The sequence below is a fragment of the Artemia sp. Qi Xiang Cuo genome, chromosome 2 (genome assembly GCF_049724085.1).
Source record: "Artemia sp. Qi Xiang Cuo chromosome 2, ASM4972408v1, whole genome shotgun sequence".
Lineage (NCBI taxonomy): Eukaryota > Metazoa > Arthropoda > Branchiopoda > Anostraca > Artemiidae > Artemia > Artemia sp. Qi Xiang Cuo.
In genome coordinates this window covers 96,117,257-96,134,768 of record NC_142795.1, presented here as the reverse complement: position 1 = coordinate 96,134,768, position 17,512 = coordinate 96,117,257, and the positions used below count along the sequence as shown (strand labels likewise).

Genomic DNA, 17,512 nt, shown 5'->3' with positions numbered 1-17,512 from the left:
TTATTATATTTTCTTCCATACACTGCCTGGTTTCGTCATTAGCATCGGAAAAACCTAATAGTCTCTTTCAAGGTGTCCCGTCCAAGCTGATATTGCAGATTACGACCCCAAGCGCATCAGAATGTGAAGCATCGGGTATCGTATCCGCCATCACAAAATAAGATTCTGAATCAAAGACTTCGTCGAGGATCTTCTCCCTGACTTCTGCCAAAAAAAATTAATGAACTCGTTCTGAGGAATTGTGCGTACATAGGTAAATTTGTAAGGCCTATATCGGGTATCACGAGCTGCCAAATATCTTGCTGGAAGATAAACAAATTAAACAAAGTTGTCGTTTTGTTCTATAGTTCTCCTAAAGCCAATGCCTATCTTGCTAGGATCCCTGCAACGTACAAAAAAAAAATCATAATGTTTTGTGTTTGTCTCTTCACCTTTTGCTGGCTGCAAAACCTTGGTTCGAATATTTTTATCTACTAGGAGATCCACACGACTGCTGTTATTGACGAAGTGATAAAAATGGGACAAGCTGTTTTGTGTGACTCAGAGGAAATATTACTTGCCAGTTTTGCTTTCTTCGCCTTTACTTTGCTCTTCATTTCGTGATATTCCAGCAGACCGTTTTCCACCCAAGCTTCTCTGGATTGGTCACTCCTGGGAAAACTAGACAAAAGAAAGCACAAAAAGCAGAAGGCAGTATTTTTCTTGATATTGCATTCTAAGAACTGGTAATCCTCGTACCATCCCGGATAAAAACGCCACTGTTTTATTTTTCATATTGAATGATCAGGACCACATGAAATACGGTACTCCTTTGGTTTGCGCTAGAGACTGGCTACTCTGGACTCTTGTGAGCTATACTTTGAAAATCGTCATTTTAAATTTCGTCAAAAACTCCACTAACTGTTGAAATATAAAGAAGTTCTTCAATGCATTCGACTGTTAACTCTTTACATAGCTCAAACACAAAACAGATTGCATTTCCACCAAGTTATCTCTTGTATTCGACGTAAAATTTTCCCGGGCAGTCTTAACAATGTCAATGGAACCAGTAACTAATGATATAATGTATTTCAGATTGTTAACAAATATATAAAATACCTTGTTGGGTATTTGATCTGAAACGTCTCGCCCTTTATTTGACTCCTTCTCATCATTTGTGTCGATCAATGGCGTGGTATAAGAAATCACTGTAAAGAACCGGAAGCATACATTTGTAATAATTTTTATTTAATTTCTGTTCGTTATAAGTTTTAACGTTGCTCATTACTTTCGTCCCAGGCAAAACATACCTCCCAACTTGAATGAGCTATCCCAGCGTCATCAGAAAAAATATTTTGGGTACACAACCAAATCTTGCCTGTCGTTCTCAAGCGTTATATCCATCTCAACCTCGTATTGTAATCGAGTTTTTTCCACTGCCCTGTGTACACTTGCTTTGAAAGAGTTTTGTGGGTCCTTTTCTTTGAATTCCAATCAGTTTTCCATTGTGTTAAGAAATTTCTTGCCTTCTTTTCTACTAGTAGTCCAAATTTGAACCACACTCCATGCACGTAGCCTTGTCTCTTGCTTTTGGTTTATTCATATTATCTTGTCAGGCTTCAGTTGAATTTTCCCATACTACTGAACCATCAGACAGAAGTAAATCATACATGAAGATAAACCAAATTTTAAGGAGAGTTGCAAGGCTGCCAGTCCAGTCCTTTTAAACTTGGTTTAATTTAAACGACTGTTTAAATCCGAAATTATTAAAAATAAGAATAAAAAGATAAAATACAACGACTCTATTCTATTTACATACAAATTCTGTTTTGGTTATCTACAACTGAAGCTAAGTATTGCTAAAAAGTAGCATTTCTCTACTCAGAAGTCTGAAAATCCCAGTCTTTTCAGGAGAAGGAAAATAAAACGTAGACTGTCTCTGACTGAATTAAGCTCCTGGGAACTGTATGAGGCCAAAATAAACGACTTAAATTAATTCACAAAAATTAGGGGCTAGATCTGAACGACCAGACAAAAACAAATTATACGCGAGCATAAGTAGGTTTTTAAGGAATGAGTTGCTACCAGTCCAGTCCCTTTAAACATATTTTAATTTAAATGATTCTATTTAAAAACGAAATAAAAAAAAAGAATAAAATTAACCAATACAAAAACGATTCTATTCTATTTACATATGAATTCGACTTTTGGTATCTACGACTGAAGCTGAGTTTTGTAAAAATCAGCCATTTCTTTACCGAAAAGTTTGAAAATGCAAAAGTCTTTCCAGGAGAAGGAAATGCAACATAGACTGTTTCATAATGGGACACCTGGGACCTCAATGAGGACAAAATAAACGACTAATACGACTTCGCAAAAACCAGGGGAGGTGAGTCACACTTTTTTAAGAAAGAAAGGGTTTATTCATCAACAATAAAGATAACAAAACCTGGAGCAAAGCCTTTTTAGTCAAATAATCACGCAAATAGGCATATATATAAAAAAAATTATTAATGTTGAAAAAAATTAAACACTTAAAACAAAACAAGAAACGACACAAAATTAAATAAAAACCACACGGTACCTCCCATCATCAATCCACAACACTAAAAAAACAACAATTTTATTAATTGTTGTTAATAATTACGAATCATTAAAGCTACAAAAGCTTTCCACAGCCTTTAATGCTATAAAGTTTTTCTCGCTCACACAGGAATTTACCTTATGGACTTTACAACATTATTTATAACAAACAAACTTGAACAAATCAGACATGAAGCTCATTTTAATAAGCTAGTCGGTTTTCTCTCTTTTTTTGGATGAAAGAGGTTCAAAGATTTAGATCCGTGATTCCCAACGTGGGACATAGGCTCTACCGATGGGGCATGGCAATATTTTGGTGGGTCATTGACGAGACGTGAACCCTTCGGCTAACTATACATTAGAGCCTTAATTTTGAAAAAAAATTCACGTGAATAACGTCACATTTATATGCATTTAAAGAGCATAAAATATACATGATAGTATTGTAATGATGCCATACATTATATAAAAGGTGATGTACTTAGACAATATTTTTCAGTATAAAATACACCTAGAGGACGGCCTGACAAAAAAATACCAATTTAATGGTCTTTTAAGCTTCTGTCAGGTGAATACACTCAAAATTATGAAAAAAATAATATAAATATTAAGATTTTAGAAATGCCTAGGTGGGGCACGGCCCAAAATAGGTTGGGAGCTAATGGTTCAAATCAAAAGGTTTTTTTAGTCTAACCTATAATTTTTTACCAAGCAAAAGATTTTAACTAGTGGACACTATTACATATGTAGAGAATTTGTTTACATAACATATAATGGGGTTTATTTTAAACATGAGTAATTGTTCAGCTGCAAAACTCATCTATCAATATAGCTTCTAGTATTACATTTGAAAATCCTCCAAAGACTTCCGCTATTGACAAAACTTTGCTGACTTTCTTGAAAAAATTAATTTTAGTTCAACTTTTTTTCAACTGCAGTAAAGTCGACGAAGCCATGTGAGGGAAACGGTTTACAAACTTTCTGGACGGCTTTATTACCTTTATTGACGCCGTCCGTTAATTGAAATTCAAATCTTAATAACCTAGAATTAAGCCTCTACTTGCTTTCTCTAATTCTGCTCAGCGGTAGCTAACAACATAGTAAGAGACGATCACGTCCCATAGTAAAAGACAAAATAGCCCATAATTCATAAAAATAGAGTCAGATCGAAACACAAAGTATACTTCTAGAATCGCCTTGTCCAAAAGCCCTATGTAGGAAACTTACAGCTCCTTGGCTGGAATAACAAAGAAAATTCATTTGGATTGAAAAACAAGAAAAGTGACTTGAGTGACTGAAGATATTCTGCATCGGCGGCATCTTTTTTTTCTTTTTATCCGTTTTTTTCTTCTCCGCAGCTAGCTTTCCATATTAATTTAAAAGAATAAACATTAATTAAGTAAAGAGCAATATTAAAACTTAAGACGAACGGAAAGAAAGCCCCATAATAAATCAAATTGAAAACGTACAGAAATTACTATTACTAAATATATGAAACCCAAAACAAACAAAAATTAGAATAGATAATCACATTGCTAAAGATAAATAAGTGAATCGTAGAACAAATAGAAAGTAAAATAAACAATGCAGTTAAACTTAAATCAAAGAGAAATTACCACAAAAGGAGTAGGGCTGCCGTCCCCTAAACATTCTAAAGATAGAATCATTTGTGCTTTACTGAAAGCTAAATTTATCTAAAACACTTGCTCTTAAACTTCAAAAAACCACATACTACTGAGATTCACAGGAATTAATACCCTTACCAGATATTAAACAATCAGTGTACTATAATTAGTTCTTTCCAGTCATTTATTGTCACGCTGATTTTATTTGTTATTTTTCGATATTTTGATAAACTACACCGTTCAAAATACGAATACATTTTGTTTTTATAAAACTTAAGTATTACCCAAAGCGTTTAGAGAAATAAGGAGGAAGGGGAAGCAGCACCATCTATATGTAAACCTTGATCAGCCTAACGAATTTATTTTATTGTTGTGTTGCTGTTGATATTATGATAAACACAACTCGAAATACAAATTGATTCTAGAAAAACACAAATGACACTATGACCTTCAAAATATTTAGAGTGTGGTGGCCCTGCTCCGGTTTGTGGTAATCTCTCTCCATTTTAAATTAGCCTGGATTATTCAATTTAGCTCCTGTCTGTTTTAGGATTCATTTATATATCTAAAGCAGTATCTGTTATTTTTACCTTTGATTTGGTTATTTTTTTTATGATTGTTTCTCGTTTTGGGTTTCCTTTATTTCTTAATAGTAATTTGTGCTAGTTTCAAGTTTAAATTATTAAGCTACATTGTTTCTACTCATCTTATGTTTTAATATGTCTCTTTATTTTTTTTTAAACGACTTTTATCGAACACTTTTTCCAAATTAATTGTACGTCTTTAATCGGCATAGTTTTATTGTTGGTTTATGTTAGGAATATTTAAAAAAAAATGGCTTAAGTGCTTTACCTTAATACTTAATCGTGAATAAATTAGAATTCCCATTGAGGCTCAAAGTGCAAAAGTGCTAAGATGGATTGGAGATATACCATTCTTAGTTGCACCCACCCCCTAGAAAATAGAAACACCCCTGCTCCTCCCCTTCCTTCTCCTATGCAACCTGAAAATTGCAATTCCAAGCCTCAAACAGTTCAACTTCCAGTCACCCCTCCCTTCCCTCTAGACGTCAACGCTCCCTGAAAGTTTCGACTTGATACTCCAAGCCGTTCTCAAGATGTTTGCAGATACACCATTTTGATAGCTTGGCAAGACATATTATGTTTGGTTGCCCTTGATAACAAACTGCACATAGATTGCAAGTACGACAGGAGCTTGTACTGCAAAAATGACTTGGTGGATCAAATACGAAGTCACTTAGCCCCTTCCTACTGTTCAAAATCTTAAGTCTTCCTGCCTGATTTCCTTTGCTTCCCAAATAGTACCTAAAAGTTTCAACTTCATTCCCAACGTAATTCACAAAATACTACAGATATGTTTTTTGATGACTTGAAAGGATCAACTTCATCCACTACACAATTCTGCGAATAACCTGCATACAAAGAGTGTCTTGGTTTACCTACAGTGTCTCCTTTGCGACAGAGCTAAATGTCCAACTGACCCCCGCCCTATCTCCCTAAGTCCGTACTGAGAGTTCCAACTTGATACCCTGAGCCGTTCCCGAGATTTTTCCAATTGATTTGAGTGTAATAAATAAAAATGTTGGTTAAATGAGTGACATTTAGGAGGTTTTGAGAGTTCAGGTTGTAAATATGTCTATTCATTTACTTTAAGAACAGTGAATAGCTTAGACTAGGAATAAGTGAGGCTGAAGCGGCGATGTTAGGTCACAAAAAGATCGACCCAGTGGATAGCTTCACTTAAGTGCAGTGTGTTACTCGTAAGGACGGTGGATCACCCAAAATGTAAAAAGTATAATACACAAGGTACAAGGTGTTTTTCTCGGTTAGAAAAGTTTCAAAATAGAAACACAAGTCAGCAAATCTAAGGTTAGAAAATTGGAGACCACAGTAACGACAGTGGTCAAGAGTGGCTCTGAGACGCGGGTGGGTCGAAAGGCTGAAAACATAAAAAATGTTTTACAAGATAGTGGAACTTGATGGGAGGATTGTAAAAAATGAAGCTTTGAATAGGGTGAGGCAGAGGAGCAAAGACAATTGTGTTAACCTCAGTGGACTTGGTGCTGCGGTGAGTTAAAAAAATAAAAACAAGACAAAATCTTAAAAAATAAATGATGTAGGTGGACAAGGTTGTTTTATTTTAGCATAAATCAAATTATATTACGTACACCAGTCTTGGAATTGGGGGATACTGAAGTGGCAAATGATTGGTTTACCTGGTTTTATATTAATTTATTTTTCCCATTTATTTTAAGAGAAACGTGTGATACAATGGACAAAGCCTTAAGATCGTTCATTACCAGGTGTGTAACAAAGGACATGGTAGGGAGATGGTCCAGGGGCAATAGAAACTGAGCGGATCTTCTGTCCTTCAATCTTATGGGTAATACGAGCGAAGTTCTCTTTCTCAAAGAAGTGGACATCTCCATTCAAATTTCTAGCCATCAGTTGATCGTCAGGGCTCCACGTCGGTTCCCTGAAATAAAATTGAGCTATTTAATACTCTCCTGTTCTTTAAAAAAACATTTCAATTATCTGTACCATCCACTATTCCGGTTTCATTGTTTCAAAGAGGCATCTTCACTAATATACCTTATTTTGTAATCCCACCTCCTTGATAAATGCTTTCTTTCATATTTGATAAATAATGAGTATAATGGGGGATGACAGGGCGTTATTCTGCTTTCTTTTTTACTTTTGATATTTATCAGCAAATCTTCCTGACTGTTTACAAGGACACGGTGGTACACTATTATTTGCATATAATATGGCTACTAAACGTGAATCAACAACTATGATATTGGAAAACTTATAGAGTAGGTGAAGATAGTATCAATCATTCGATTTCATATAATAAACCGGTACCATTTTATCCTTAAACATAACTTGTGATTTTAGTCAGTCAACTAGGGTTCCTAATAAGATAAGCTTTCAGGAAATTGATATTGGGAATCATACAACTAAAATACTTACCTAGGACTTATCTAGGCATTAAGGTATTTACCTAGGCAATCCTAGGTATCTTGGATTTACTGTTTATAGAATATTAAGATACTGTTTTTACTGTTTAAGATATTCAATCAGATTTATTATCCATCATCTTTCTAAAAAAGATAATCTAAGAAAAAATGTTCTTACGCATATTTGCGACTTACATAAAAAATATATGAAAAATGTAATAACTTATGAAATAAAAAGTCTCGATGACAAGGCCATATTCAGGGGGGAGGGGGTAGGGGGTTTGCCCCCCCCCCCCAAAAAATGTCCTAGAAAATTGCCTTTTTCGACACTTTGACCTCTTTATGAAACTCACATATTTTAAACTTACCAAATCACAAGTTCACTATAATTACCGGCTTAGCTTAAACTAGTTGCCGTTGAGTGAACAATAGAGTCAATTATCAGGATTAGGCAGCATATCTTCTTCTTCAGCTCAGCCTTCTCTTAGCTGGTGCAATCCACTCCCAGGTCAGTTTGTATCTAACACTGAAACAATGAGGAAGCGACAAGCGGATAACGATTTATTTCGATACTTTCAAGGGAAAAGGCCCACAATAGAAAGTGTGGATACCCGACAACCAGAGCCAGAATGTGAATCTCAGAACCGGTACGTTAGGGTAAAAGACCAGTATCCGATTGAGCAAAATTATTTAAAACTAAAACCCTCAGATCTTGTTACCAAAGAATTGAGAAGAATTGTCGGATAATGAAGTTGAGATGACGATTCGTCAACGCAGGAGACTTCCCAAGGCAGCAACCATCTTCAGATCACACAAAACGACATTGGACAAGCTGTCAACAGGGCCTGTGATTTAGACATTACTGCGAAGTTGAAGTTACTTGAATCTCCGTGGCGGCCAGACGAGAGCTATTCGTTTCCAGCATGAGGCAAACGTAATTTAAGGTTTCAGCGAAGCTGGATGGCTCGTTTTCCGTGGCTTGTACACTTGGATAAATTTAAGGGTGCTTTCTGCAAATACTGTGTAATCTTTGTAGCTGAATGCTCCGGCAAAGGAAATCACTAAAGGCTTGGAGCACTGGTCCTAAAACCATTTACAGCATGGAAAGACGCGATTGGAGTCTTCGCTTGTCACAGTTAATTGAATTTCCATACAGGAAGTGCTGTACTTGCGGAGGGCTTTGTAGCCGTACAGAAAGGCAAGCAAGACAATATTCTCTTCAAGTTAGATGATGCTCGAAAAGCTGAAGCAAAAGAAAATCGCACGAGACAAGCACGGGTTGTAGAAACTATTGTTTTTTGTGGTCGACAGCAGCTAGCCCTTCGTGGTACGAATGATCACGGTCCTCTGCTTCCCGAATAAAAGGAACCAGCTTTAAACAATGGAAATTTCCGTGCTCTTTTGAAAATGAGAATGCGATGTGGTGATGACGAGCTAAAAAGCATGTTGAAAAGTGTGAGAAATGGGATGTATCTGTCCCCAATTGTGCAAAATGAGCTTATTGGTGTTTGTGGAAAGATGATTCAAGCTGATATTGTCAAAAGGGTAAATGAAAGTGTGTACTATACGGTTTTAGCGGATGAAAGATCTGACATAAGAAACACAGAGCAGCTGTCCGTTTGTGTTTGGTATGTTTCAAACAGAGCTTTTTGCGAAGATTTTCTTGGGTTTGTTCCCGTATCAGATCTAACCGGACAAGGTCTTGCCACCACAATATTTGAAACCATGAAAAACCATGGTTTGGATTTGAGCAAGCTTGTAGAACAGGGATATGACGGAGCAGCTGCTATGAGTAGGCGCCTGAGAGGCACTCAAGCTTGGATTAGACAGCAGTATCCACGAGCAATTAATGTCCAGCGTGGAGCACTTACACTCAACCTGGCGATCGCTTCAGCTTGCTCCATTCCAGTCATAAAAACGTGTTTTGGGACAATATCTCTGATCTGCAACTTTTTTGGCTCGTCCCCCTCCCGTATCCAGGTACTTAAAGGCAGAATTCGATACCGCATGCCAGAATCTAGAAAAACTACTCTCATTACTATTTGTGAAACACGGTGGATGGAGGGGCACTATGCCGCAAACCGCCCTGTGGGGCTTTATAAGCCAATTTTTGAAGCACTAGAAGAGCTTTAGGAAGGAAATACGTAGGCTGAGATTTCCGCAAAGGCCCATCAGTTACCAAGCTCAATGGAGCAAGGACAGTTTCTGAACAGTTTATTCGTAGCAAAAGAACTCTTCGGTCTTGCGTTGTCGCTGTGCAAAGTTCTTTATGCTGTTGACTGTGAATTGGAACTTGCATGTAACAACGTTGAAACTGCGGAGCAGACAGTTGTGGGCCTATGCGAAAACGCAGGTTTTTTGTTCGACTCGTCGTATTCAAAAATTGAAGATTTTGCCAGAGATCTGAAGACAGAATTATCTTTTCCAAGAGTTGGTTGTCATCGAAACGACCACTGAGACATCGATTCGCCGAAAGAAGCGCACAGAGCTTCCAAATACATTCCATTACGGACTACTTCATGTCAGAGCTCAAGGAGAGATTTACGGTGCATCGTACAATTTTGACAACTTTAAGTGGCTTCATACCTACTTAGACAAAAGATCAAATCAGAGAACTTAGACAAAAGAAACTTGTATGACACAGAAATCAGTGAAAATACTGATATTTAGTCCGACCTTTTACCAGAGCCAGATGCCCTAAGCCACGATCTGAAATTGTGGAAAACGAAGCGGCAGATCGTTAACAACAAAGAAAGACCAGTCTCGGCTTTGGCTGCACTTGATGCGTGCAATGCTGATTTCTTTCCAAACATCAGCCGCCTTCTTACAATTGTTGCTACTTGGTCTGTTTCAACTGCTACACCGGAAAGGACTTTCTCTACCTTGCGACAGCTACGAAATGCAACCGGTGATGAACGTTTGATAGATCTAGCCTTACTCTCAGTGCAAAGGGATGTTGCTATTGACATTGATACAGTTATTGACATGTTCGTGACTCAAAAAACACGTCGAATTGATTTTTTTCTGTGAATTAATTTTGTAACTATTACGTTTCATAGCTTCAACATACAGTATTTTATGTTCCTATCTATTGTCTTCTTTTACCGTTAGACATGGATTAGGTCTAACCCGAGGAGCCCCCCCCCCCCCCCGAAATAATTTCCTGGATACGGCCTTGCTCGATGATAGAAATTGAAAATTTATTGGTACAATTATGTCGATTCTTTTTTTGTCTTATGGTGGACAGTGCACAAATTTAGGGGGGGGGGGAGAATATATTTTTCTAAATCTAGAGAGGCAATTTGCGCGTTTTTTTTTCAATTATATCGATGAAAATACGAAAAACACGCATTTTTAAATGAAAATACAAAAAAATTACATATTTTCCGAAATTTTGGGGGGAGGGCACAAATATCCCATCCCCAATTGACACCCTGAGGATAGGTGTTTTCTCCTTTCTTTTTTCGACTTTTTTAAATGCTGCTATGCAAAATTTGATATACTACTAATAATAATAACAATAACTCACCGCAGCACCAAGCCACCTGAGGCAAACACAGCTAAGGTTGATCCTCTTCCATCTCTATCTATTCAACGCCTCTCCCTTTATACCCTCTCAGGAAGTTCCGATTTCCCCTAAATTCTTTCTTACGACATCCTCCCACTCTAACCAAGGACGACCCTCTTTTCGTTTGGCCCGAGACGGTTTGCCGAAAAAGATAAGCTTTGGCAATCTGTCATCCTTCATCTGCAGAATGTGCCTTAGCCATCTCAACTTTTCTGTCATTATAGCCCTAGAAAGTGGGATTGAACCACACATTTCGTACAGCCTACTGTTTGAAATACGGTCAGTCGTCTAGTATCCAAAACAATCCATAGGCAATTTCTCTGGAAAACATCTAGCAAACCTTACCCCGTTTTTCGGAGCCCCCATGCTTCAGAATATGAAAAGTGTGATTCAGAATACATATATATAGATTCACTGACTTCGTGAAGACTTTGTTTGTTTTTATTAGTGTTTTGAGTGGTTTCCTTGCTTTAATCGTTTTGATCAAGAGTTTTAATTGAATCTTTTAGCTTTACTTGTATGTTGTTCTCTGTTTTGGCGGCCATGGCCCCGCGGGTTTTTGTGTGTCAAATATAAAGAAAGTAGAAAAGGTACTAAAATATGAATTAAGGAGTTGTGAAGTGGACATCCTAGATAAAATTGACATGGATCTGGAATATGCAGCCAGGCGGCATAATAGTAAAATATTGTACTGGCATGTTAATAAATTGCGAGAAAATAGTCAATCTGGACTTGTCCCAGATAAAGGTAGGAACGGGGCAACAATTAGAGACAATAAAAGAGTTAAAGAGAGATGGGCAGAATATTTAGAGAATGGGCTAGACCGTGATAGAGTTACAGGAAAAGATTTAGAAGAGAATGAAAAAAGTTGTGCCAGTCTGAATATGAAGGAAGATCTATTTTGTGAGGAAGAATTAGTGACAGTGCTAAAAGGATCGAAAATAAAAAGGCCCCAGGTGCAGATAGTGTTGTAAATGAGTATTTTAAATGCGATTGTTATAAAGTTAGAGATAGGGTTATGATAACCACCAATGTTGGTTAAAATATGGTGCTTATGACGACTGTGATTGTGATTTTTGAAAAAAAGGAAATACCGAGTGATTGTGGGAAAACCCTTATTACACGAAAAATTCCGAGGTAGCATGAGGGGGATGTTCAACTGACCAAAATACAACCTGTGCATGCTACTGCTGTTATTAATACTGCAACTACTACTGCTAGTACATCAATAAATACTGCTACTATTCCTCCTACTACTCTTAAATACATAAACAATGGCCAAATTTCATAAATTACAGACATCCCCCACAAACTGCGGAGGTCATCTTACCCCTAAAAACATAGTTATTTGATCTTTCAACTATACTGAACAAAATGCCTATCTCAAAATGAGATAACTTTAGAAAAAAATGGGCGTGGGAATGGGGCCAGTTGCCCTCCAATCGTTTTGGTCACTTAGAAAAGGCACTAAAACTTTTAACTTCCGTTCGAATGCCTCTCTCGATCTTCTAGGACCATTGTTTCAATACGATCACCCTGGGGAAAAAACAGATCAACACACATCCGTGATCTATCTACTGGCAAAAATAGCAAAATTCCACCATCTAATATAACGATGACAAGGCTAAGTCTATGAAGATGAAAATTTGAGAGAATACTAAGGGGAAACTTGAACTAAATTAAAAGATACTATCTACATACAGATTGTCAAAAGAGCGTATCTCAAGAAGGGACTTGGATATTAAGTTGGAACTTCCAGAGAATTCTTAAAGGGGAAGATTAATTGACTAAAAGGCAATACGTACACACTACTACTAATACTACTACCCCTGCCAAATTTACCACAACTACTACTACTTCTATTGCAACTACTGGTAAGGTTAAGAGCATTAAGATGAAAATTTAAAGAATTATATGAATATACAGGTTATCAAAAGGACATATCGGCAATGCCATAGCAACGGCTAATGGTATTTAGTTGAAACTTCCAGGACTTGGTAAGAGGGATGTTCAACTGATTAAAAGGCAATATGTTAATACTAATACGGCTACTAGTACTACTAATACTACAACAGTGACAACTATTACAACTATGACTAAGGGTATCAAGATGAAATTTTCAGGGAATTTTGATGGGGGTAATTACTTACTACTTGTACTTGGATCAGGACACAAACTATGTATTTCTCCCTGGCGACAGGATCTGGCAGACTGTTGAATTCCACATTTTACGCTCTTGGTTTAATGGGGCAATAATTTCGAGCCATGAAGGGTCCCATCTGCGACCATGTCTCCGGAATCCGCCTATCGGCTCGAGGTCGGATTTGACGGTGTTAAGCCAAGTTTTGGCTTGTCAAATTTTGATGGGGCAAAGTGAACTGAATCACAAAACTTCTTCTGTATGCACGTCGTCAAAAGGGGAACCGTTTGATGTGTGGTACAACTTACAGGGGTTGTTGAATAAACAAAAGACAATATTTGCATCCTAATACTACTGCTTTTTCTCATACTACTAAAACTACTACTGCTACTATTATTATTATTGCTACTACGGCTACTAGATCTAAGGATACTGCTATTAATTCTACTGCTACTAATATTACTACTGGCACTACTACTACTGCTACTAAAGCTAAGGGTGTTAAGGCAAAACATTTGGGGAATATTGAAACTGTCTTGAACTAAATCAAAAACCCGACTATGCCCACATAGGCTGTCAAAAGGACGTATCAGCAATGCTTCAGGAACGGTTGATGTTATAAAGCTGAAACTTTCAGCGTCTGTTGAAGTGGATGTTGAAGAAAACCAAAGGTGTTATGCGCATACTGCTATTAATGCTACTACAGTAACTACAATAATTGCTACTACGCAATCTAGGGGTAAAAGATAAAGCTTTCAAGGAATATTTAGGTGGATGTTGAATTAAATCAAACCGAACTATGAGCATGTAGATTGTCAAAAGGCTAAAAAAGCAACATCTCAAAAACGACTTATGTTATTAAGTTATACCTTTCACGGTAAGTTGTTGCGGATTTCGAAATAGCCAGAAGGCACTATGTGTACACTATTAATATTACCACGACAGTTACTATAACTAAAGACGCTAAGACTATTAAAGTGAAACTTTTAATGAACGTTTAGGGGAGTTTCAATTAAACGAAAAAACTGTATGCTTGCAGATTTTCAAAAGGATATATGAGCAACATCATAAGCAGCGCCTCTCTATCATAACAAACAATAGCATTAAAACTTTAAAGGAACAAATTCGATTGGAAATTAAAACTACTAGTGCCCTTTTTAAGTGAGACAGCCATTTTTTTTTCAGCATAGATGAACGGTCCAGTAACCATGTCTTTAGGGATAATGGGTATGTCAACCCCCCACAGTTAAGAAATTTGCCAATTATGCTTTAAAATTAAATGTTACTTTAAAACTAAATCAAAAGGCACTGTGTATATTGGTTGCAAATAAGACATCTCAACAATATCCCAAGAACGACAGAGGGTATTAAGTTGAAACTTCCAAAGCTACTATTCTTACTACTTCTACCCTCACAATTTACTAAATCAAAAGAGTGTAAGAGCTTCCAGGTTGTCAAAGAGTAGATAGAATTTTTTTGGGAATGGTATTAAGTTTTATTTTTCAGGTCAACTTGAGAAGGTTTAAAACTAAATTAAACAATATTTGGGTCAAAATTATCAAGACACTGTGTGAATAAAATACAAACAGAAATTAAGTTGAAAAACTTTTTCTACGAGATAAGTTTTTCAAAGAAAAGTAAAGAGCACCATTAAATAAAAAATGAGCAGAAATAAAGTCAAATAAACTACCACAAATCACCATTGATAAATAAACGAAACCCAAAACGAACCGAAATTCATTTAAATAACCGAGGCAAACTCAAAACGAGCAGTAACTATCCTGAGTAGGGGCTGACACCCCCATGCCTTTTCAAGACCAGAACATAATTTGCACTTTACTGAAAACAAAATACATTTAAAAATTTTCACTTTTTAAACTTTAACAGATCAAAAATTATTGAGACTTTAAGGAATAAATATCGATATGAGTATATTAAACTCACACTCCATGTTCATTTGTTTTTGTGTTGTTTTTTTTTCTAATTATTTGACTTTATTTCTGCTCATTTTTTTTTTAATGAAGCTGTTTACTTTTCTTTGAAAAACTCATTTTGTATAACTTTTTTGAAATCAATTATTAGTAAAAACGGTGGGTGCAGTGAAGATATTAAAAGTAGAAATGCGAAAGCCCAGGGTGTTTTTTCACAGTTGAAAAAAGTTTGGAAGAAAGTTTGACATAAGTCAGCGAAAAAGATTGGAATATTGGAAGCTCCAGTGATGACAGCGGTTATATATGGTTCTGAAGCATGGGCGCTCCAAAAAACGGAGGAAGATTTGCTAGATGTTTCCCAAAGTAATTGCCTATGGATGGTTTTGGGTATCCAACTGACTGACCGACTCTCAAGCAGTAAGCTGTTCGCAAAATGTGGTTCAATCCCACTATTTAGCCCTGTAATGAGAACAAGGTTGAGATGGCTTGGACACGTTCTTTGGACGAAGAGAGATAGATTGCCAAAGATCGTCCTTGTCGACCAACTGTCTAGGGCCATGAGAAAAGCAGGTAATCCTCAAATGGGGTGGAAGTATGTCATAAAGAAAGATTTAAGGGAGATGGGAACTTTTTGCAAGGGGGTAGAGGGAGGTTTTGAATAAATTGGGATGAAGGAATATTGTGCGTAGCTGTGTTCGCCTCAGGCGGCTTGGTGCTGCAGTGAATTGTTAGCAGTGGTAGCAGTAACCCGAACTCTTTATTAACAGAAACAGCTTCCGGATGTGAATATGAAGCCAAAACATTCGGCCTTCTATTTTTATTTGTATATTTCGTGTTCACTGCCATATTAAAAAAAACTTCAATATTCCAATACTTCCTTTTAATTATAAATGGAAAGGAATCGAGGGATAAAAAATTAATAAAATACCCCCCCCCCTTCGACAAGCAAATATTGATAATAGTTCAAGATTTTTGGTAAAATAATGAAAAGCATTTCCTCTATTGCGAAGAGCTTTTCAGATAATGAGATGATGGTGAATATGTATGGTTTTCCAAATTACGAAGAAAGGGTTTTCGCCATCGGTTCAATTTTCTCTCATGTTGTTACGTCTTTATTTAACTAATAACTAATAATATAACTAATAAGGTTAAATAACTAATAAGATAAAGGACATTTATAACGACTGTGGTATTTTTGCTTAAATTGAGCAACAATAACTGTACTTGCCATCCTACATTCCTTTTCTGAACATAAGCTTTCACGAGAGAACCACAGGAAATCTTGTAGATCCTTAAGTTATCAAAACCTTGTGGATGCTCAGGGGTTACTGAAAATGAAAAATAATTAAAGCTTATGACTGGCAGTGACTACTTAAATAAGTAGAGAAGTAGCTAATTTCTAAACGATCAATCAATGACAAATACATATTGGTAATACATCCTACAAAGCCTTAAATTCCAGCGTCGCAATGTCTGATCTCGGTCTCCGTTGTACGAACAAAGAATGGGAGAAGGATAGGTACGCACCCAGGCAAACCATATAACATTAATTAGAAAAAATTGGAGGAACAATCCTCAAATTTCATTTTTTGGGAGGCAGATCCAAGCCCCCCCCCCCCCATGTACGTGCCTGAACAGGTGGAAGGGGCTAGGGTCAAAATGTATAAGATGATTTCAAATTAAACAGCTTTCAGCTCTTTCTAACGCTTCAGTAACGGAGATGTATCATCGAATTCAATGCAGTTATGTCTGACAAATGTTGGTAAAAAAAAAAAAAAAAAAAAAAAAAAAAAAAAAAAAAAATCAGACAAAGCGTTCAAGCCATTCATGACGTTAAGGCCAACAAAAACAAGCAGTTTTTTACTTCTTGACAATTTGTTCCTTGAATGATGGGATTTATGGCGGCAATTTTAAACCTGTAGCTGTTAAACGTGTCACTCTAGATTCCATTTATGATATTCAAATTGAATCTATTCTTAACAAAGATCACATATTTTCTTACATTGATTTACATATCTACTAAAAATCCTTTACACATAAGTATACATTGAAAAGCAGGAGAATCACCAAAGTAGCAGCAAAAGCAATAAAAGCAGTTCAGTTACTTCATCGTTCTTTATTTTTTAGAGTGATTAAACTCTGATATCTTTTATAATTTGTTAGAATCTGAAAACGAAAATTCGGTTGAACTTAAAGCTGGTTTACAAAATTTTCATGTCAAAAAGTAGTTTTCAGAATTGTACTATTGTTGCTTACTTAAAAAAAGTTACTATAAAAAAATACTGATTTTTGTAGACGTACTGTCAAGTCGGTATTCTGAAACTAGGCTTGAAATACCCACCCTTAGAAAAATATGAATTCTTCCTTAAAGTTTTGACCAATTTAGATCGTTTCTGTGGCCAGAAATATCAGTATGCCAATTTCAAAGATGAAAAAAAAATATGTAGCCGTTTTCGAGGCCGGGCCCCGCCGCAAGACTTTGAACGAATCCGAACAGCTCAAGTGAGAGGCTTGGAAAAAAGTTAGAGGTAATGATGCCCGAGAATAAAATGCAAGCGATATCTGCAGCTAGAAGACATTTGACAGCCAGTATCACAACGAATACATCGAATAGTAAATTAAATATATAAATAGAAAAGAAGCAACAGTGAGAACCACAACGAGTTCCAGAAGAAAACAAATCCTACAAAATGGATGGTTCTTTGA

General features: G+C 36.5%; 1 protein-coding gene across 1 annotated transcript in view; it reads right to left on the bottom strand.

Moving 5' to 3' along the window:
- Nucleotides 1-17,512, bottom strand: part of eIF2A (eukaryotic translation initiation factor 2A) — a 143,227-nt gene that overhangs the window by 38,260 nt on the left and 87,455 nt on the right. Inside the window, exons 4-5 of the mRNA XM_089104712.1 lie at nt 16,035-16,134; nt 6,508-6,683 (exon numbers count right to left, since the gene is read on the bottom strand). Of these exons, the coding sequence (XP_088960838.1) occupies nt 6,508-6,683; nt 16,035-16,134 (276 nt within the window). The remainder of the gene's footprint in view (nt 1-6,507; nt 6,684-16,034; nt 16,135-17,512) is intronic.